This window comes from Acromyrmex echinatior, chromosome 5 (genome assembly GCF_024713525.1).
Source record: "Acromyrmex echinatior isolate Ae372 chromosome 5, ASM2471352v2, whole genome shotgun sequence".
Lineage (NCBI taxonomy): Eukaryota > Metazoa > Arthropoda > Insecta > Hymenoptera > Formicidae > Acromyrmex > Acromyrmex echinatior.
The window spans coordinates 4170533-4194351 of record NC_141856.1 but is presented as its reverse complement, the minus strand read 5'-3'; the positions used below and the strand labels follow the sequence as shown (position 1 = coordinate 4194351).

Here is a 23819-nt window from a genome sequence, read left to right as displayed (position 1 = left end):
TTGTTCCACCTTTTGGTAAATTTTATCTGATTAGGGTAGCAAAATTATATGCTCAATCATATGCGCGGATTACCAAATTTATCTAACAGGTAAAGTTCTGAGAATAAGAAATCAGTTCTGAGAATAAGAAACTAATACAATACTAATGTCATGCTTTATTAGTTTCGTAGACATGTACATATATTATTTAAAACTTAATAATACTCGAATTTCATTTAAAACTGTGATTTTAATGTTATCATCCGAGTTTAATTATTAATACAGATGATAACTGCAAAGAAAAAAATGGTAATTTTTCGGCAATATATAATACTTGTATATTATAGCATTAATTCTTTAATGCTATAATATCTTATATGCTTTTAATGCTATAAAGTTATTTATACAGCATTTATATATTAGGTGTTGGAATTAATTCGTAGCGTTTTTTAATGAAAGAATGTTATTTATTTCACATGAGCATTAAAAAATACATTAATGAAAGTACTTCCCATCACTTGTAAAACGCTACGAATTAATTCCAACACCTAATAATATAATAAAAAATCACGAATTTAATAATGTATTATCAAAATATTTATGTTAATAATCATAAATTTTTATTAATTCGATCGGTAACATCGTTCTTCAATTATCCTCGGGTCCCCTGGGCCTCATTGATAGATCACGAAAATTTGCCCAGGACCGTGTCTTTAACCCGGGTGTGATCGTGTACTGGTCATTTTGCCGTAATCTTCCGTTTTCTATTTATATCTTTCAATTTATTGGCACTATTATATTTTTATCTTTACGTAAATGTTAGTTAATATTTTTTCGTATAGTATGCGAAAATAAATGACATAAAAGCTTATATCTACATAAAATTTGATACGTAATTTGATATTTGTAAAGGTCTAAATTGTCTAAAAGACCGTAACGCACGCACTTACGTTAATATTTATCGTCTCCACTAGACTCCGCCATTATTACATTTTTATAAATAAAATTATTATAATTTTCTTATTATTTCGTTACATATCAATAATTTTAACAAATAAAAAAAAGATAAAATTAGAATAAAGATATATCATATAATTTCCAATAATTATTATAATATTAGGTGCGCAACTAAGTTCTCGCTGTTATTTTGATGAAAATACCATCAAAATAACAGCGAGAACTTAGTTGCGCATCTAATACATTCCTTTGTTTTTAATTGATTAATTTAAAGCATTGTCAGAACATTTTCTTATTAATTATTACTCATAGTAATTATAATCATATATATATATATTCTAGTTATAACATGTGCGAAAATATATTTCGGCCAAAATGACCAGGATGCGCCTACTAATATTAGTTTCGAGACGCGCTTACTTCCAAGTGAATAGTATCTCGTCGGTGGTATAACTGACTGCTTTTTTACAAATGGCGTCTAAATTAGTAAGTACTTTTCAGCGGATTTCCTCCCAATTCGGCGCCCAATTCCACTTTTCTCCTCGTATCAAGTTGAGTCTCCTTCTCTCTTACTTTGTATACAATGAGTCTATAATCAGTAGTCTTAGAAATTGATTGCTAGCTAACTCTATCAATTTACCGATTTTAACTAATCCCAACTCACCGATTAGCCTTCAAACTCGCTTTCAACTGCAGACTATTAACTCGTTATAGACCCGACTATCGACTTACTGGTTTACATGATATCCTTAATTGGATTTAATATGTATGAAATAATGAAATTGTTAGGTATTTCAATCATAGCTATTTCTGTAAAGAAAAAAATGACTATGATTGGCCAGTTTTATAACTGCAGATATTATTAAACCCAATTAACGATACTGTGTAAATATAGTCATTATGGAACCAGCGTCATTGTAGAATTAGAGTAACGGGGAAAACAATATTAATTTGGGCCATAACTTAAAATTTTATAGGATAGAAACATAAATTTAGAGAATCAAATTCTCAAACTTAAAATAAAAATAAATAATAAATTTAAGGTTAATGAGAATCAAAGCAGAAGACTGAAGGAAGTGCTCAACATTAATTAAATTATAAAACCTTATTTATTTTCTATTACACAATATCTTCTTTTATTTTAACTTATTCTTTCGACTCTCTTTGGAATCCTTTTCAGCAATATTGCACATGACCCTAACTCATATTCATTGAACCATCTGTCGATTAGTCAAAATTATACATCTTAGGAGAAACATCATAAACCATGTCCCGATAGGAATATATAATGCATTCTTTGCAAGAGTTTACATTCCAAAACTGATTGAAAAGGGAAGAAATTAAATTAACGAAAAAACTTCAATAGCTTTTTCGTAAGAACAAGAGGAGGAAGTATAGCAACTTAAATCTTTCTGTTATTTTGCGATTGCGAATAATTCCAAGTTTAATAGCAATAACAATATCACCACAAATAAATCAAAATATTCAACACAACGTATGATCATTGACCAGTCCAAAAAACAACTAGAGATAAGAATTGAGGCTAATGAATTCTTAGATGATTTTTCGGAATCGTCATTAGTTAGTTTAAGGGATGGTTAATTTGTCAGGAGTTGATATCGCAAAGAAGGTCTAATTTTTATTACAACTGGGAGATAATTTCGTTTTATGTCTTATCGGAAAAACACATTAATAGATTTAATTAAAAATATATAAAACACACAATTTTAGATTCTTGAAATCCATAAATATATTCTGAACATTAGAAATTCAACAATTTCAATACTGAGAAAATTTTTGTCTTTGTCTTCATTGAATAATGCGGTCATAAAAAGAATCTCTTTTCTTGTAAATTATACAGCTCAATTTATTAAAAAAACAATCCTAACATAATTTTTATGAAAGTAGATAAAGGGAACATACCAATAGCTTCGGATAAAAATATGTACATAGATAAAATCACACAAATGCTGGGAGAACATATATTCGAAATTAACAAATCCATTGAATAAATTATCAAAAAGTTCAGGATTCCGTCAAAGGACGAAAAAAAAAATTGTATCTCGAAATCGACCAGGATTGCCACGGAAAATAAATTTAAAAATTCCCTGACTTTTCCAAGTTTTCTAAATGAGAATGGAAAACTTTCCAATGTAAAATATGTAAATTTTAACGCATTTAAAAAGTTATAGAAAATGTAGCCTATATTATTAAGAACAACGCAAAAAAGGCGTAGCATAAAATTTTGCAAATTTGAGCCAATAAAAAATAAATTAGTTTTGGAAAAAAGAATGTAGTTACGAAAAGGGTCAAATAAAAGTACTGAATAAATTATAAATTTTAATTATTTTATTAAAATCGTTTAAAGTGTGCAAGCTTTGAACGTATTTCACTATAAACGCAGATATAATATTAAAAAATTATAATATATTATAATTATCTGAATAAGGAGTAATTGAAGGAAATTGTGAGCAAATTTCAAAATTCCAGACTTTTTTACATTTTGCCCTGATTTTTCTCGATTTTGCAAGTCTGTGGCAACCCTGTCAACTTATAAAAAAATGGTAATTAGTGAGAGTAATTTATCGAGAGCATACGCATTAGGTACATAAGGAAGGAATACCATTCAGAATTATTATTTCATCGTTAGATAGTCTTCTACAATATTCTTATTGGCAATAATGGCATAAGTTTTATTGGCAATATTGGCATCGTTCTTGACGTAATCTCAGAAAATGTTGATAGATCATTTAGTAAAATAAATAATAGTTTTCAACTTGTGGAAAAATTAAGAGACATACATATATAGAAACTGAATCTCTTTTATTTTATTGGGCATGATATCATTATTTATAAATGTTCCGATTGAATTAGCAAAAGTGTTGAAAAAAGATGAAATAAATTTAAGAAGATGATCGGCATTCCGAAAGATGAGTTTTTAAAAGCATTGACATCAGTCTTAAACTCTGTTCTTTTTTTTTAGTTTTAATAATGAATGCTATATAGAATAAACCGAGACTAAGCGGGCATTTGAATTTTGAGTGGCAAAAATATATCTTATGAGTTCCCAATTATATTATAGATGACATCTCGTGTGTCTTCTATACTAACGAAGTTTGGTTAGTTTGGTTTAGATGCCGTGTTATTATATTTAGGTAGTCAAAGTGTTTTCGATAGTCAAAAGTAATTTTTAAGATTTCATTTTTCGAATCACATCTTTTTTTGTGCATATGGATGAAATGAAGTTGCAAAAACTAAAATTTTTTATTGCCATCTTGTAGTCTTATAATCACGCTATAAAACGCTAATAATTATTTGAATGAAATCGTTTACTTTGTTATTGAAAATTGCAATTAAAGAATTATGATTTTCTGATTGTTTGTCTGCGAAAATTTTTCACTGAATTACAGTGTTCTAAATATTGCGCAATATTGACTATGTTCGAAAGTGTTCTCTATTTTATGAGTAATATACGTTGTGCATTTTAAAATAATTTTTTATTTGTTAATTGAAAAGCAATTTGTTAATTGAAAAGGATTTCTTTTCTACAATTGTTGTTTTAAAATTCGTATACATAAATTATTTCAAAAATTATATGAGAATATATTTGATCTAATATACGTTTATTATTAACTTGATTATTTATTTTTTTAAAAAATCAAAAAGAAAGCAAAATCCGAATTGGGAATTTCGATCTCGCATCTTATGATCTCGACAACACGAACTTCTTGTTAATCATCTATGAACGTGATATATTGTGACCATCGTCCACCAACCTACCTTAGGAATTTGCCTCTAAGATAAGAATAGAAGTAAGACTTTAGGATAAGATTAGATTCTATTGGAATTTAGACTCATTTTCGAACCTTATAAAAGAAAACCCTCAGACTGCAGACGCAGTCTTCGATATATTGCGAGAGTAGTTACGTCTCTAAAAATTTTCCAAGTGACAATTGTAAAAAAGGAAAGAGAATACAATAAAGATAATTTTTTTATTTTGAAATTGTTATCACAAATCTTACAAATGGTGGCAGCGGTGCGGGATAATTAGCAAGAAAAACAGTGAAGTTTTGCTTTTACTTCGAGGACGATATACTAGTCGCACTAATTACCTTCAAGGAGGACTCGAAGATTATCCTGCTCTACCGAACTCAAGCAGACTGGCGTGGACAAACTACAGAGGGGTAAGCGACATTATCAACTCTGATACATCCACCGAGTCAAGTGCGGACAGTAACATACTAGAATCGAGACTCTTCGTTACTGCTCCAATGTCGCGTGCACAGAGCCCTACTCGTGAGCAAACGCTCACTCTAGCAATATTAGCAGACAGAATGATCCAAATGATGGACACAATAACTGAACTAAAAAACAAAATGGAATCAATAACGGTTGAACACTATAATCCAACGCGACTTCAACAACCGAGCGAAATAACACCAGAAACTTTCGAATCAGGAACTGTCGAAGCACCTATAAAGAATTATAATAAAGCGATGCCATTGATACCCGATTTCGACGGTTCAAATGTCGAAACTTTCATTAATCATATACAAATAGCCTTGAAACGACTGCCCGTGGATCAACATGAGCTATTTCTCTGTGGAATCGTCGCCCAGAAACTCGTAGGAAGAGCAAAACATTCAATACGAACGGATACCACTCCGAATTTCCCGCAGTTGTACGAAAAACTACGGTACCTCTACGGCAAAGCCAGGAATCTTTCCGCTCTGGAGGTCCAAAGAGACACCTGCATCTAGCGAACGAACGAGAGCATCGATGAATTCATAAATCGCTTTCTTCGAATCCAAGACGATATCATCCACACGGTTAATTCACAGAGTACCGGCATTGCTACGATCTGTTTGCAAGAACAGATGTATCAGCAAAAAGCAGTCGAAGTATTTCGCCGCAACGTAAAGACAGAAATCAGTGATCATTTATATTCATTTGAATTCACCCAATTGAACGAAGCGTTTTCGAAAGCATGAGCCTTTGAAGCAGAACTCCAGTTAAGAAAGTTGCGAACACAACGATACGAAACATCCAAAAAACCGTTCCAACCCAGAACGCACTTTCAAACCAAGGAGTGCACCTACTGCAAGAGACGAAGACATGAAGAAAAGGAGTGCCGAACAAAAGTATTCCACCAACAACGAGGCCAGCAGAATTTCCGCGAGCGCCAGCCTTTCAACCGACCGCCGGACCGAGCATCGCATCATTTACGTGCAACCGATCAGGATCCGGACGAGAACCTCAGCGAAAGGTATACCAAGGACCCGGAGGGACGTACGTCAGAGCTCCCAGAATTAAGCTGAAGATACCAGGTCTTAAAGATGTCATATTTTTAGTAGATACGGGTTCCGATATATCCCTAATACACGAAATGTTTATAGATGATAAAAACTTGCCTAAAACAAATTCAATAATCGTATCTGGCGTTACAACGCATTCGATAAAAACTAAATACGGTGTAATAATTGAAATGTTTGGAAAAAAACATACATTTCATGTATTGGACGATTACTCACCGATACAACATCAGGGCATATTAGGTATCGATTTTCTCACGGCGAACAATTTTGTCTTTTCGAACGAATATTTAAAACTAAACGGAAAAGAATTCAAGCGATGCGATAAACCACTCTCTAACGACGCGTATAAACAAAAGGAAGTATTAGTTATATTCAAGGATGACACTGGAGCAATTACGAGGATGAACGATTTTAATAAACCCATACTGCCGACATATTTGCACTCTCAAATTAAAAGCGTCGAAGATTATTGCGAAGCACCAATTTATTCTATCACCAAAGAAACTTTAAACAATACGCGATCAGAATTATTAAAAGAAAATACTCGCCTCTTGCATCTCCCAGAACACTATAACGAAATCTGGGATATCATATTAGAATTCCACGATATTTTTACCTTACCAAGAGATCCTCTCCCACTCACTGATTTAATGCAACATAAAATCAAAACCCATGACGAAAATCCCATCCATATTAAGCAATACCGTTATCCTCCGATACACCAAGAAGAAATAAAAAGACAAATTAAAGACATGCTTGCAAAAGGAATCATTCAAGAATCAGATTCACCTTATAATTCCCCTTTGTGGATCGTGCCCAAAAAGCAAGATGCTTCGGGCAAAAATAAATGGAGACTAGTAATTGATTACCGAAAACTTAATGAAAAAACCATCCAAGATGCCTATCCTCTTCCGAATGTTGATGAAATTCTCGATCAATTGGGCAACGCGCTATTTTTCCGCTTTCAATCTGGCATCGGGCTTCCATCAGATCGGAATGAATCCAAAAGACGTTCCAAAAACGGCCTTCTCTACACCAAACGGACATTATGAGTACATCCGTATGCCTTTTGGTCTAAAGAATGCGCCTCCTACCTTCCAAAGAATGATGAATAAAGGATTAAAAGGATTGATAGGTAATAATTGTTTTGTTTACATTGACGACATAATAGTTTACGGAAAAACGATCGAAGAGCACAATAAAAATTTAAGAATCTTATTCGAAAGACTTAGACAAGTAGGATTGAAACTCCAACCAGATAAATGCGAATATCTCAGACCTGAACTTGAATACTTAGGACACGTCATTTCCGAACACGGCATACAGCCTAATCCTGATCGGATCGAAAAGATCAGAACTTATCCAATTCCAAAAACTCCTAAGGAGATAAAACAATTCCTTGGACTTGTCGGTTATTATCGCAAGTTCATCAAAGATTTTTCCAAAGTAGCAAAACCTTTGACACGCCTCTTACAAAAATCCTCAATCTTCCAATGGACGAGTGAACAACAACATTCATTCAACTCTCTGAAATCAAAATTGACGTCACAACCAGTATTATCATATCCTGACTGGAATAGACCCTTCGTTTTGACCACTGACGCATCAAACGAAGCTATCGGTGCTATACTATCCCAAGGGACAATAGGCAAAGATAAGCCACTGGCTTTCGCCTCCAGGACTCTTAATAAAGCCGAAACCCGATATAGTACGACGGAGAAAGAATTACTCGCAATCGTATGGGCCACTAAACATTTCAGACAATATTTATATGGAAGAAAATTCACTATCGTAACAGATCACAAACCTTTAATATGGCTCATGAACGTTAAAGATCCTAATTCGAGATTAATGAGATGGAGATTAAAGTTAGAAGAATTTGATTACGAAGTAATTTATAAATCCGGGAAAACTAACACTAACGCTGACGCACTCTCAAGAATTCCGGTCAATGCAATTGATTCCTTCGTATCGGACGAAGAAATAAGAAAAATGCTTTCAGAGATTACGGGAATTAAGAAAGAAATTAAAATTGTCTTTAGTCAAGATCCGGTTCCGGACTGGATAAATATCGATCCGAAATCCGTCTCCATAATAAACCTTCGAAATTTAATCTTACCGATTCTTCAGGATACGAATACTAATCCTGATGAATGGACGTTATACTTCGTAGGACCTGTAAACTCTAAAATTCAAGACTCAATTGACGAGTTAATCGACACGTACGACTTACAGTCTAGAAAATTATAATAGAAGAACGACCGCCTCAATGGTTTAAAGAAAAATTTCCACTACCAATACTTACGGACGAATTCCTACCCAAGGGAAATCCTAAATTACAAAAGCACCCATCATCTCCTTCTTCCATTCCCTCATCCTCGAAACCAAGTATTAACAAACACATAATAATAAGAAACCAGGTTGGTAGGCAGACCAACAAAACTATACTTTTTATTGAAACTCCTCCTGAGATCACGAGAGAAAACGAAATATACATATCGCCTCATGCCACTCACAGACAAATGAGTATTAGATTGCATGACTTTCTAACCGAGGACGATCATGTTAACGTAGTACATGACCAGAAAGAGATCAATAAATTAATTTCGGTAATTGACGAATATTATCTCGGAGATAAATTATGTATTCACGTTTCCCAATATCTTACAGAAATAACGAACAAAAAGGAAATTATATCAGACGCTCATTCTGGTATATTAGGCGGACATTACTCCGTCGAAAAAACACTTCAAAAAATCAGACAAAAGTATAATTGGCTTAACATAACTATCGATGTTAAAGAATTCATTGATAAATGTGAAAAATGTCAGTACAATAAACCTAGTGCACAGAAACCTTATCTCTACGCCTCTCCCGACATTCCTCGAATGCCCAACGAAAAGATATCCATTGATATCATGGGGCCTTTCGAAGTTACAAATAAAGGAAACCGATATATCCTTGTCACTCAAGATTACCTTACTCGATATATCCTAGTAGAACCGCTTATAGATAAATCGACTGCAGCAATTATTAGGGCACTATGGTGCTTCTGAGATACTTCGGTAAACCTAAGGAGATACTATCCGATAACGCCCTTGAATTCACGTCTACTGAATTTAAAACGCTTTGCGATAGGCTTAACATTAAACACGTACTTACCTCGGTATATCACCCGCAGTCTAATGGGAAAAACGAGAGGTCGCATTTAATACTTGCCGAATATATAAGGCATTATATTAAAGAACAAGAGCAATGGGATAGTATTCTGTCCCAGGCTATGCTCACTTATAACTGCACAATTAATAAAAACACAGGTTATACACCTTATGAATTACAATTCGGAAGAGAGCCCAATCACATCTTCAGTGAAGAAGATGAGCGATTAACTCTCCAAAATCAAATCGAAAACTTGCATATTCAACTGAAAATAAGTTGGAAGAAGCGCGCAGGAGCATACGCGACTATCAAAATTTCAACCTTCCTATCAAAACTTATACGCCGATAGAAAATAATGACTTGGTGCTCGTAAGAAACTTCAACGCCAAATCGTTTGAGGCACGGTGGAAAGGTCCTTTCCCTGTTGTCCGACATGATAAACACATAACTTACCACGTTAGAGAAAACGGTGAAATTAAACAATACCATCGAAGTGATATAAAATCATTTATTCCAGGCGATGGATTATCTGAAATGGATTGTCCCGATACTTCTCCTTTTGATACTTCAGGGTCATCCTATTAACAGCGCAGAAAAATATTCAATTACTCAACTAGACAACGATGAAGTAATTTACCTCAAAACTCTAAGCAAGATAAAATTATATCACGAGCAGTGGAAGATAGTTGTAGGATATAACCTAAACGATTTAGAAGATAATTACCATATACTTAAGAATACATATAAGGAATTATTAAAGACATGTTTTCGAAAGCTTGATAATCAAAACTGGATTTGTTCTTCCAGAAAACGAATTATAAAGCGAATAAATCGATTCGAAGAAATAGCGAATGATTTAGAAAATGTATTGTATCTAGCAGGACTCAGAACAAAACAAGAACTAAACGCGGTTTATTTGACTTCATAGGTGAAGTAAGTAAAACTCTATTTGGAACTCTGTCCGATTCCGATGCGAACTATTATAACAGCGAATTAGATAAATTATATACCGATCAGAAAAATGTTATCCAGTACGTTAAAAATCAAACTAGTATCATACTTAAAACTTTACATACTAACGAAAAAATTGTCGATGTAACTTCAAACGCGATAAGTCACATAAACGATCAGTTTAACCGCCTCAGAAACTTGTCTCAGATTATTGAAGCAAATATTTGGATAGATGAATCCTTATTAGATTTAGACGACGAATTAAGAAAATTAATTGATGAAATTAGAAAAGCAGAAGAACTTATTACTAACGGAAGACACGGAACTATCAAGCCATACGTTTTATCACCCAGGGATTTATTCAACGCTTTGAGGCAACATAAACATGTAGATAATTTTCCCGTACCCTTAGAGGAGACGCAATACACTACTCTAATAGATATAAGCGAAATATCGATAGCATTAACAGAAAAACGATTGCTGATTCAATTGATAATTCCGTTAATAGAAGACAAATTCTTAGAACTAACTAAAGTAATATCCCTTCCTAGGCACGGATAGTTAAAACAATCCATAGTAGACATCACTCAAAAACTTATCCTATTAGATCCATTTAGAACTGTGTTTATGCCTATTAGCGAATTAGAATTAAGCTCCGCAAAGAAACTCGGAAAATATCAACTATTAAAGCGGACATATCCCGATTATAAAATCCCGGGTATAAAAGATAATTGTCTTACTGAAATAATTACAAAACGCGATACAGAAAAATGTACAACAAAGTATATGCAAATTCAAAATACATTATGGATCCAACTTCCTACGAATCAAGATTGGATAGGAATTGCATCTAGAGAAGAAACTTTGCATACACTCTGTTCCGATAAAACACCTCGAAATGTACGAGTATACCAAAATTTTATACTTCACTTAGAACCAGATTGTACAGCAATTTCCGAAACTGCAACTTTGAAACCCGAAAACTTATTAGGGGTACAAATAAGTTCGTGCGGTTTTGAAAGAGATGGCGTAACTACTGTTTCATTCCACCGTTCCGTATTTCTAAGTATGCGTTGGATAGCTGTCATTAGTAGGTATTAAGTTCAGTATGTGTCATTTGTTCGAATTGTAAACAACATTTTTATTTCGTCAAATATGTCGAACTTTGTACCAAATAAAGTGTTTTTGCGGGGAGTTTTACTGCATTACTTCAATATGAAGAAAAGTGCTGCCGAAAGTCATTGTATTTTAGTGGAAGTTTATGGTGACCATGCTCTATCTGAGCGAACGTGTCAGAAGTGGTTTGCACAGTTTAAGAGTGGTGACTTTGACTTGGAAGACCAAGAGCGTGCCGGATGTCCAAGAAAGTTTGAAGACGCAGAATTAGAGGCATTACTCGATGAAGATCCATGTCAAACGCAAGAAGAGCTTGCATTATCATTGGAAGTGACTCAACAAAACATTTCTTTACGCCTCAAAGCTATGGGAATGATTCAAAAGCAAGGAAATTGGGTTCCGTACGAATTGAAACCGAGAGACATTGAAAGGCGATTTTTTGCTTGTCAACAACTGTCTGAAAGGCAAAAAAGAAAGGGTTTTCTGGATCGTATCGTCACGGGCGATGAAAAATGGATCCATTACGATAACCCAAAGCGAAGAATCGTGGGGTAAGCCCGGTCACGCATCAACATCGACGGCAAAGCCGAATATTCACGGTTCCAAGCTTATGCTCTGTATTTGGTGGGATCAGGTCGGTGTGGTGTATTATGAGCTGCTCCAGCCAAACGAAACCGTCACTGGCGATCGCTACCGACTGCAATTGATGCGTTTAAGCCGAGAAGTGAAGGAAAAACGGCCACAATACGAGCAGAGGCACGACAAAATAATTTTGCAGCACGACAACGCTCGACCTCATGCCGCACAAGCCGTGAAAAAGTACTTGGAAACGTTGAAATGGGAAGTCCTACCCCACCCGCCGTATAGTCCAGACCTTGCCCCTTCCGACTACCACCTCTTCCGCTCGATGACACATGGCCTGGCTGAGCAGCATTTCCGTTCTTACGAGGAAACCAAAAAATGGGTCGATTCATGGATCGCATCAAAACCCACATCGTTTTTCCGAGATGGTATCCGCAAATTGCCCGAAAGATGGGAGAAAGTAGTGGCCAGCGATGGACAATACTTTGAATGATTACATTGTAACCGGTTTTTCACAATAAAGCCCCAAATTTCGAGAAAAAACCGCACGAACTTATTTGTAACCCTAATATTTAAAGACGAAATTGAAATTCACAACACAATTCATTTAATAGATAAAATATCAATCAATAAAACGTTAGAGAAACATCAACTGACTGACATACCACTGGACTTAATAAGAGAAACTCATATTAATCCAGAGCATCTACAAACCTTAGGCAAAACAATAGACGAATTAGATAATTTAGCAGACCGAATATCACAGCATAAAAGAACTATCACTTGGAAGGAAACATTCATGCATTATCTCCATTTAACCGGATACATAGCCCTTGGCTCTATCCTTTTCATGTTCCTCTATAAGATTGGACTATTTTCAAGTATAATTAATTTACTCAAGCAACTATTCGGAAATTGTTACAACCAATGTAGCTTTGGAAATCACGCTCCAACGCAACACGCCCATTATACCGCTTACTCTGCTCAACCCCCAAATCTCGAGTTACAATCAGGCGTATTAAAACGTTTGATTAACTATAAAATTTGATTACACTCCAAATTTCTTTATAAGGGGGAAGGTGTGACCATCGTCCACCTACCTTAGGAATTTGCCTCTAAGATAAGAATAGAAGTAAGACTTTAGGATAAGATTAGATTCTATTGGAATTTAGACTCATTTTCGAACCTTATAAAAGAAAACCCTCAGACTGCAGACGCAGTCTTCGATATATTGCGAGAGTAGTTACGTCTCTAAAAATTTTCCAAGTGACAATTGTAAAAAAGGAAAGAGAATACAATAAAGATAATTTTTTTATTTTGAAATTGTTATCACAAATCTTACAATATATAACGCATATAAAAAATCATAAATAATTAAATATCTTGTAAATTGTTGCATTTTGACATGATTTATGGATATATTCTGGATTAATGGGAGCAGTGTACTCATGGTATGAGAATATAAGGTATTTTATTGTGCATATAATGGTCGGCAAACTCAATCAGAACAACCAATCAAATGCTTATCCTAAAATTTAGGACAACGCTTTGATTGGTCAAAGAGCAGTCGCCATGTTGAAGAAGATTGCACCCTCTTAGGAATGAAATATTTTATATCTTTATATCATGGGTATACTATTATTACAATTTATTAAAATTTATATAGGGTGTTCCGGTAAGTTTTGACAAAGCGCTCATGTGTAGATAGAATCTATCTAGGACTAAACTGAGTTGAAAAGTCCTCTACCATTTTGCAATTTTCGCAATAATTAACAAGATATTAATTACTACAAATCGCTAAATATTGGTATTCAATAATTTTTTACTCAAATACTATCAACTTTACAGAAAAACAGCAAAATTGTTTATTTTCTTCTCATAGAGTTCTACAAATTTTTTAAAAAATTTTTATCAACTTTTTAGTACTGCATTTTCTTATTGGGACAACTATTTTTATCAACATGAAAAAATACAGTATAAAAAAATTCTGAAAAAATTGTCGAACTTTATGAGAAGAAAATAAATAATTTTGTCTCGGCAATTTTTAGTAATTAATATCTTGTTAACTATTGCGAAAATTGTAAAATGATAAAGGACTTTTCGACTCAGATCAGCTTTAACCCGCTCTATCTACACATAAACTTTGTTAAAATTTACAGGACACTTTGTATATTATATAAGTATTATTCGTTTTGTCTCTCGGAAATCACTCCGAATGAACCTAGCGTATTCAAAATGTAGGATTCATACTACGTACGTAGTCATACGATCCAATATTCATCGTAATGATGACTAAACGAATAACGTTGAGCAGTCAAGATCGTCGAAATTGCTGAGAAAACATTTTCGTCGCTTAAAATAAGCGACTAAAGCGTAGAACGTTCTCTCGCTGTCTCATTCGCTCTCGACGCGCCGAAGGCGAGCACACGTACGTGGGCTCGTGCTTGTGTGTTACAGCGTCTCGCCATAAAAGGCTGAATTAAGGGGGTATAACACCTTTGCGGCTTCAAAAAATAAAAAAAATTTTTTATTGGCTTAAATGATACTTTAAGATGTCTAGAATATGATCCCATTAACGCCTAAGCGATCTTGAATTTATTTCACGTCGAAAACAGCTATGCTTGTGTGTTACCTCTAGTGCGGGGAGAGGGCCTCGGGGCGCTCACCGAGCTCGCTGCCTTTCTCTTGTGTTTGTCAAGTATTTCAGGATGAAGTTTTCAAAGCAGTCAAGCCTATCTACGAAGAATTAAGTTCTGACGATTTATTATCCCGCTGTCTTGGCGGGTATACTCAAAATAACAACGAGAGCTTCAACTCTGTGCTGTGGTCTATAGCGCCGAAAGGGGTCCACAGCAGCAAGGCGATCGTTGATATTGCTGCAAATATTGCTGTTTGCAATTTCAACGATGGCCTAAAAAGTGTATTGGAAATTATGCAAGTTCTTAACTTAACGATCGGTACCACTTGCTACAACTTTTGCATAAAAACCGATGATCGGCGGATCCGCGCAGCCGAGCGCGCCATGACTGCGGAAGCTAAAGCAGCTCGGAGACTTGACATGTCCAATAAAAAGGCCAAAGATGATGAGGACCTTAATTTGGAAGGACAATTGTACGGGCCAGGCATTGCCGATTAAGGTAATAAGCTAATAATTGCAAGATTTCTCGTACCAAAACTTAAAACGCGTTTTCTGAAAAACACTATTTTTCAAGCTGGTGTACATCACAACGCCCAACAATTTTTATCCGATCGACAAAAATCAAATATCTTTATACTCAGCATGGGTGCCTTTATGGTACTACTTAGCCTTTTTTAAAAAGAATCACTAGATTTTTTTTGGCAATCGATTTTATGTCAGATTTTTAGGCGAAAATTCGATTTTTTTTTTCAAAGTCGCGCCATTTTCTCAAAAATTGATATTTTTTAAAATCCACCGGTACTACCTTAGCCAAACTATCACAGATTAAGAACCAATTTGTATTTTTGTTTTAGGTCACTCCAGTCAGCCACAATCGTGTACACCAGCAAGACATACGCGACGCTAGCGGCCTCTTTTGACGGCGTTTATTTTATAAACCATGATGATTTTTCAAAAACAAAAAATATGTTCAGTGTCTTTAATATGTAATAAATAAAAAAGCCCAAAGACCCGATTTTGAATTGCGCACTTCTTTGTATTAGGTGTTGGAATTAATTCGTAGCGTTTTTTAATGAAAGAATGTTATTTATTTCATGAGCATTAAAAAATACATTAATGAAAGTACTTCCCATCACTTGTAAAACGCTACGAATTAATTCCAACACCTAATATGTAAAAAAAAATCTTGAAAATGAGGTCGATTTTGGCCGTAAAAGGTGTTATACCCCTTTAATAGGCGTGAAAAGTAACATTTTGACGACGAAACTTTATGTTACTTGATATTTCGTTATTATGTACTTCATTGTGGAAATATGATTTATCTCGTACTTATCAAAGTCGTAAAAATTACCGAAAACTATAGTTATCTTGGAATTTTATATATAAAAACATATTTTTCATTCATTTCAATAACTGCCAGACAGTGTGTTTTCGCGCGGATAAAAGCTCACTTTACGTGCTTTTTACGATCATTTACCGTCAAGGCAGGAAAGTTTTTCGTCGATATTTACAAACATTTTAAAACGATCTCATCATTTACATTTATCCAAATTGTCTTTATTTACAAATGGCATGTAACATAAATTAACGTGTCATTCTCACTTCTGACATGACGATTACTCAGAAGAATTTCGAAATTAAAATCTTATTTATCATTTCTTAGTTCAATATGGCGCTTCAGAGCTATTACATCATGACAATATTTGTTTCATATAAAAGCTGCGCAATGTGTATATTAGTAGTCTACTAGTAGATTGCATGAAGAAATAATGTGGAATTTTTTCAATTTGACTTAGACGTCTAATTAAAACGTAATTGTTATACAAAAATTTATATCCTACCAAATTTATATCCAACAAATTTATATATCCTATCCACATTATTATAAAAAAAATTTAGAAGCCATTAAAATTTTGTTAAAAAATAGTTACTCTCTTCTTTTGATTCTTTCTACCGTAATATCTATACGAGAAAAATATTCATCTCATAAATCAGATTTATTCGAACATACTAACTCGAATTCTTCAATAAATATTATTAGGTGTTGGAATTAATTCGTAGCGTTTTACAAGTGATGGGAAGTACTTTCATTAATGTATTTTTTAATGCTCATGTGAAATAAATAACATTCTTTCATTAAAAAACGCTACGAATTAATTCCAACACCTAATAAAAATAAATTTTTCACAGTACCTTATGTTAAGACTATCTCCGAAAACTTTATATCATGAAAATCAGGTAAAAAAAATAGCATTCCATTCCTAATACCTTAAAAAGATTCATGAAACGAGGCAAAGATGAATTAGATCCAAAGATGCATCACGACGTGGTTTATGAGATAATTTGCCACAATTGCGATGCATTTTATATTGACCAACTAAAAGACAGTTCTAGAGATAAAATATGTAGGGTAAAAGAATACATTTCAGATATCAATAAAAAAAAGTGGATCTCTTTCAGTTATTTCTAACCACAAAGAGATTACAGTACAACCATGAATTTAACTGGAATGACGTTAAAATCTTGAATAATGAGACATCACATATAAAAAAATCAGTTTTAGAAATAATCCACATAAAACATTAACAATATGGCTTAAACAAAGTGATACCAAATTACTCTCAAATTCATTTCTACCAATCCTTAACTTATTATCCCCTTCCAGATCTCAGTTTTCCTTCCATTTTATTTTTTCCCCTTTTCATCAAAAACTAATCCATCCTCTCTTTGTTTCTCCTTATAGATTTACATTTACAGCAGTCATTTTCATTCCAAATGTATCAGTTGAACTGTCTACTTGTGATTTATTTCTTTGTTAACAATAGCAATTTGCTTGTTTCTTCCTTAGGTATGCTTTTAATTACTATTAATATTGTATAATTTATTTGATTAAGAATTTGTGCATTATTACAATATAAATTTTATAATAAACGTTAAAGCTGTGAGTCAATTGAGGAGAAAATACAGTAAAATGGATATATAGCTCGTTCATACAAGCCACTAAAAGAGATTTATCATGTATTGACTAACACAAAGTATATACACTAAAGATAATTCGATTTGAGAAATGTTTGTAATTTTGATGTACATGTGAGGAATATGTATAATGTTAATTGTAATGTTAATTTATAGCACGACAATCCTGCTTGGCATGTAGCATACTTTTTTTAATTATTTTGTTTTTAAATTTTTGAGCCCACAATATATTGATTTCTTAAAAATGTATATGTATGTGTGGCATGTATAAGGGAGATATTGATGTAGTGATATGTCAATGACACATAAATCATCTGTGTGTGTACAATATGACTAATTATCTTTAGAATCCCTTTAAGCAAATTGAGAAAACCTGATTCTTATGATCTAAAAACATAAGTTATAGCTAATATTTTGTCACTCACAACTTACAATTTATAGCCTCTTAAAGTAAGATTATGCACTTAGACTGATGACTAAGGTTGCGTTCGAAAACATCCCAAACGCAGTCTTATTGCAGAAAACCTATTAAAACTGATTCTAAAATGAGTCGATAATCGGAAATCTTAAGTCTTAACCTAAATAGACTATGATTTTTGCATCTACAAATTGTTAATCGTATAGAAAGTCGTTTAGCTCGATTAATGGAAAGAAATAAAGTCGAATTTGATCAGTTTCAAGATAATGCTGTTGGCTAACTTTAACGATTCACCGATAAAATTTAGGATTATCGACTACTGACTCATTAATCAACATAAAACTACATATTACCGATTCATTGTAGAATCACCATTAGTGAAAACTTACATAATTTGACATTTTGTTATTAATTTCAACTTACTATCAATTCTGGTTCCTGCTTACGAACAAAATATTCCAATAATTCGTATAATATTGGCTCATTTGACGTTTCATCCACGATACTCATCTTGTCATTTCTTGTTATCACAAACGGCACTAAACCACACCAAATGGTGCAAACACTATACACAAACACATACAGCCATACAAGTGCAGCAGTTTTTAGTTGTGGGTGAGTCAGGGCGTTAGGGTGCAATTACATGTAGAATTCCTATCATGGTGGAAAGGAGCTCCGTACAATAAAAGGAACAAGGAACAGAAAATAAGAATTTCAACCTATCAGAAATCATATATTGTGGAATACACAATTTTTGATAGGTTGAAATTCTTATTCTTTATTCTCTATTCCCCGTTCCTTTTATTGTGCAGAGCCTCAAAGAACTAACATGGGCTGCGTTCAGTGGACTCAACAGTGTTGTAAGGGTCTAAGCACAAAAATTATCGTAACACTTAAAGCTTAAACACAACAGGCACAGGCAATAGGCACAGGCAACAGGGAATAACGAGTCCAATCAGAGCTCTGGTATCGATATTTTTTAGATGACCCAATAGAATTATTGGTTGGTATGACAACTTCTACCGCGCGGCAAGCGTTACTGCGTTCTATGTGCGGAAGCCATTAGGGTGAGATTACATGTAGCACGGTATACGGTACAGAAACTAACTAGATAATTATAGAAACCGCGCAAACTGTTGCTTGCTTCCTTTTCCTTCTATTACGTATTCCGTTCTATTACTATTCCCTTCTATTGGTCATCTAAAAAGTATCCGCGGTACTTTGTCACTAGATATATGACCATCAACACACATCTAGTGACAAAAAACCGCGGATACTTTTTAGATGACCCAATATTATGTAGCGCGGTAAGCGGCACGGACTAGTGACAAATTCACGTTACTAAGCACTTTTTAATAGAATTAATTGATTTAAATGCAATTATTGTAAGTAAATTCGTTCAAAAAATAAGAGTATTGATGAAATGTGCAGAAATAAGTTAATATACTTAAAAAAATTCATGTTAAAGTTTATTTGTCATTAGCCCATGCTGCTTACCGCACTACATGTAATAAAGGAGAAAAGAAGCAAACAGTACGGTTTGCGCGGTTTCTATAGTTACCTAATCACCCTAACAGCACAAACGTCGACTGTAAGTTGGCTTTGCTAAATCAGGCTTTTAGAATTGACTGTAAATCGACTTTGTATAGATGTCCTTCCAATGTTGACTTTAAAACGTCTAGTGCGATTTACACTCACAAAGCTTAAATGTGGAATCATTTCGTCCTTGTTGTTTAATTATAGTTAAACAAGGATGAATGTTGTTCATGAGCGATGGACATGAATCAGATCATAGCCTAGAATGATTGACTTAAAGTCGGCTTACAGTCGTCTTTAAAGTGGGACATTGTATGACTTAGAGACATTTCCAAGTCGTCTAAAGTCGACTTATAGACGTCCATTTTTCAGATGTCTAGAAACTATAGTTGACTCAGAGTCGACTCGCGTATCGCCAATCACAGAATCATTCTCTTAGATTTGTTTGCAAATTTCGCAAGTAGATCTAAGAGAATTCTGTGATTGGCGATACGCGAATCCGCTTACATGATCCGCTGCATGGAACATCACTCTCAAAGTGCGATTATATATACGCAATACAGAGACTACCCTAACAGCACAAAGTCGACTCTAAGTCGACTCTGAGTCGACTATAGCTTCTAAACATCTGAAAAATGGACATCCGTAAGTCGACTTTAGACGACTTGGAAACGTCTCTAAGTCATATATCTAGTGACAAAGTACCGCGGATACTTTTTAGATGACCCAATACATTAACTTATTTCTATGTGCATTTCATCAATGCTTAATGGATTTACATAATAAATGCATTTAAATCAATTAATTTTATTAAAAAGTGCTTAGTAATATGAATTTGTCACTGGCCCGTGCCATGCTATATGTAATAGAAGAGAAAAGAAGCAAGCGGCATGATTTGCGCGTTTTTTATAGTTATCTAGTTTCTATAGTTATCTAGTTAGTTACTGTATACCCAAGGACTTCGAGTCTTTCCCTCGAAAAATTTCACAAACTGAAAAATGATCACTTTTCTACATTAATGCTCATAGTCCGTGTACGATTAACGACATGACTAAACCTTACGTTCATTTACAACTAAATTTGACATAAAATTGAAATAATCTGAATTTTTGGAAGTTTTAACCCTTTGCGGCATAGTGTCTCACATATGTGACATCTTTTTAACCTTAGTTTTTTATGTTTTTCATAGTTTCTAACATATTACTACAATAAAAAGTTAAACATTATCAGTATTTAAAACATCAATTGTTATAAAAAAACCGTGGAAACATTTTTTCATCGTTAACAAAATGTATTTTATAAATAAACTGGAAAAATTCATCCTTTTTTAACAATATATATATAAATGTGATTGTGACTAATCAACAATAGCTAATTAGCTGAAAATGAAGTCTGAGAGGTTTTTTGGGTTGTATTTTTACGAATTTGAAATCAAAATTAAAAAATTAAAATTAAAATTACTTGATTCCATTTTACAGCCCAAAATTAATTTTTTAATTTTCTGTCCGCAATCTTGGATCCATTTTGAATTTTGAAAATCTGAGGCCAGATTCGTAATCAATGATCACAAAAAACTCCTGAGTAACAAATTTCAACTGAATTCTACGTAAAGAAAAATGTATGCTTTAAAAAAAGAGTTAAAAAAGTAATCGAGGGAAAGAATCGAAGTTCTCGGGTGTAACCCGCGTACCGCGCTACATGTAATCGCACCTTCAGAGTTACTAATAGTAACTAACTAGGCAACTAGGAAACTGCGTACTACGTACTGCCTATTTCTTTCGCTGATATTACATGGAGCGCGGTTTGCGGCATGAACTAATGACAAACTCATATTAGTATAAATTTTTTAAAATATATTAATTTATTTTTATACACGCTTTCTCGATACTCTTATTTTTTTTAATACAATAGATACTTAATAATTATATTTAAATCAATTAATTTCATTAAAAAATGCATAGTAGTGTATAGTAATGTGAGTTTGTTACTAGCCCGTGCCACAAATCGCGTGCAAACCACACTTCATGTAATATCAGCGAAAGAAATAGGCGATATATGGTACGTGTTTTCTAGGTACAGTAACTAATAGTAACTATACAGTAACTATACAGTATAGTAATAGTAACTATACAGAGTAATAGAAACTATACAGTAACTAATAGTAACTATCTAGGCAGGGCCTAGTTAGTTACTATTAGTTACTGTACCGCGCTCCATGTAATCGCATCTCATGGCTTCTGCACATTGGACATGGAAACACTTGCCACGTGGCAAAATGAGACGCGGTAACCAATGAACACATTAGGAGCTATAAGCTTATTGGCTATCGCATCACATTTTGCCGCGCGGTAAGCGTTTCCGCATAAACATATGCATAAAGAAAATCATCCAATCGTATTTTACGTTTATCTTTATGATAGAAATGTGATTGGATAATTTTCTTTATGCATATGATTATGTATCTATGCAAGTTGTGTGAAATGGCCTTTAGAGTACGTAAAGCTAAAGCAGCATTCTGATTGGCTCATTGGCTTAAGTTCACGTCTTAAAGTTACTGTAATGTAACTTCTACAATAATCTATTAGTCATAAATCAGAAGTCAGAAGATAAAAATTGACGATTGCGATTGGTCAATTTTTAGCTTCTGACTTCTGATTTTTAGTTTCAGTCTGATACTGAGCAACTGATAGGAGTAATAGGAGCTGATAGGAGCAACCTGAATATCAGGCTATTCCTCGCCCTGATGAAGTGAACTGCAAGGTTCACGAAACGTTGGCATTCCAAGAATGGATCTGAACACGGAGAAAACGCATAATCTTTATATAGAAAGCACTCGTGGAAATATTATTAGAGAAATTTATATATCTTATTCAAGTAAACAAAAACGTTATATGTGAGCAGAATACTTACCCTAATATACAAAATAATTATAGAATATTTACTTACATACATACTCACTTACTTACATCTTGTATATTTTGCTTCCGTCATTTCATTAACAGCTATCCTAAACCGCTCTGCAAATAGTGGCTCGTATTCTGACAATTTTGCGCGTTCCGAAAACCATAAAAAAAAAGTGTTGCAACCATTGACATATATTGGGTCATCTAAAAAGTATCCGCGGTACTTTGTCACTAGATACATGACCATCAATACACATCTAGTGAAAAAACCGCGGATACTTTTTAGATGACCCAATAGTATTGGACGGAGCATGCGGAGAAATTTCTTTCGTCTTGATGGACTTAGAAAGAATAAGGTAGCTAATTGGGCACGGAACTCTCTTTCTACTCTTGTCCTATTGGTCGAATTATTTCAGGAGAGGGAGGACAGTAGTGTATTCTTAAAAAGTCAAGACATCACAGTATTGATTGGTACTAATGCAGTACGATAATTCTAAACTCTGAGCACAGACAAATCAATTCATTCGTAAGTAAAATTAATTTACAATTTTTTAATGCCTCTTGATTACATGATTCACTACTCCATAATCGCTCTATCTCTTTCTATCAAAATGGTTTCGATGCTAATGCTCCGTCCAGTACTAGAGGCGTTCGGCAATGTAAATCTGAGATGCGAGCTAGCAGATGGCGAGCTTGATATTCGAGCAATCCGAGTGCCAAGAATTAATTCCGAACGATACAGAGCTGTTTTTTAAAGTTAGATTATAAAATGAAATTATTTATTTTTATAAATAAATAAAAAATACCCTATTAATTGAAATTTTCTTTACCAGAAACTGATAATAGTCTTATATCAAAAATAGATCATTACACATGAATGTAGCAGACTCATATGCAAGGTGTTTTCTTAAAAAAAAAATACTATATTGCAAAATAAATTTAAGCAATTTATAAGTTATATCACTTGATTTATATTCGCAAATTCTTTATTTTCAAATACGTAACCTCAAATTCATAAAGAGGAAAAAAATTAAAAACTTACTTTCCTCGTTAAATATTGTACATAATGTACTCAATTTCTATTTGATAGTATTCAGCGTTTGTAGACTCAGACATTATAACAGTTCAAATACACTATTTGTAAAACAGAAGTGTTAAAAGAAATGAATGTATGTGTTAACGAATCAATTGGATACATTATCATAAATATACAGGTTATGAATTTAATTTAAACGCGAAAATCTGCATTAGCTCTGTGAGCTCGATCTTTAAATCCGGAGTGGATTGAG

General features: G+C 33.7%; 1 protein-coding gene and 1 long non-coding RNA gene across 5 annotated transcripts in view; one reads left to right on the top strand and one right to left on the bottom strand.

The window, feature by feature from the left end:
• Positions 1 to 19123, bottom strand: part of LOC105153728 (NBAS subunit of NRZ tethering complex) — a 50967-nt gene extending 31844 nt beyond the window's left edge. Inside the window, exon 1 of one of the 4 annotated variants that reach the window (XM_087406738.1) lies at positions 18515 to 19123. Coding sequence is in view for 3 of the 4 variants with exons in the window: in XM_087406737.1 (XP_087262863.1) it covers positions 18515 to 18601 (87 nt within the window). In the remaining variant the exon portion in view is untranslated. The remainder of the gene's footprint in view (positions 1 to 18514) is intronic. The other 3 variants (XM_087406737.1, XM_087406739.1, XM_087406736.1) reach the window with 3 other exon arrangements.
• Positions 19124 to 22832: 3709 nt separating this feature from the next.
• LOC147909729 (uncharacterized) lies at positions 22833 to 23344 on the top strand. Its single transcript, XR_015545117.1, has 2 exons — positions 22833 to 23056; positions 23170 to 23344. It is a non-coding gene; the product is annotated as an uncharacterized LOC147909729 (long non-coding RNA).
• Positions 23345 to 23819: the final 475 nt, after the last annotated feature.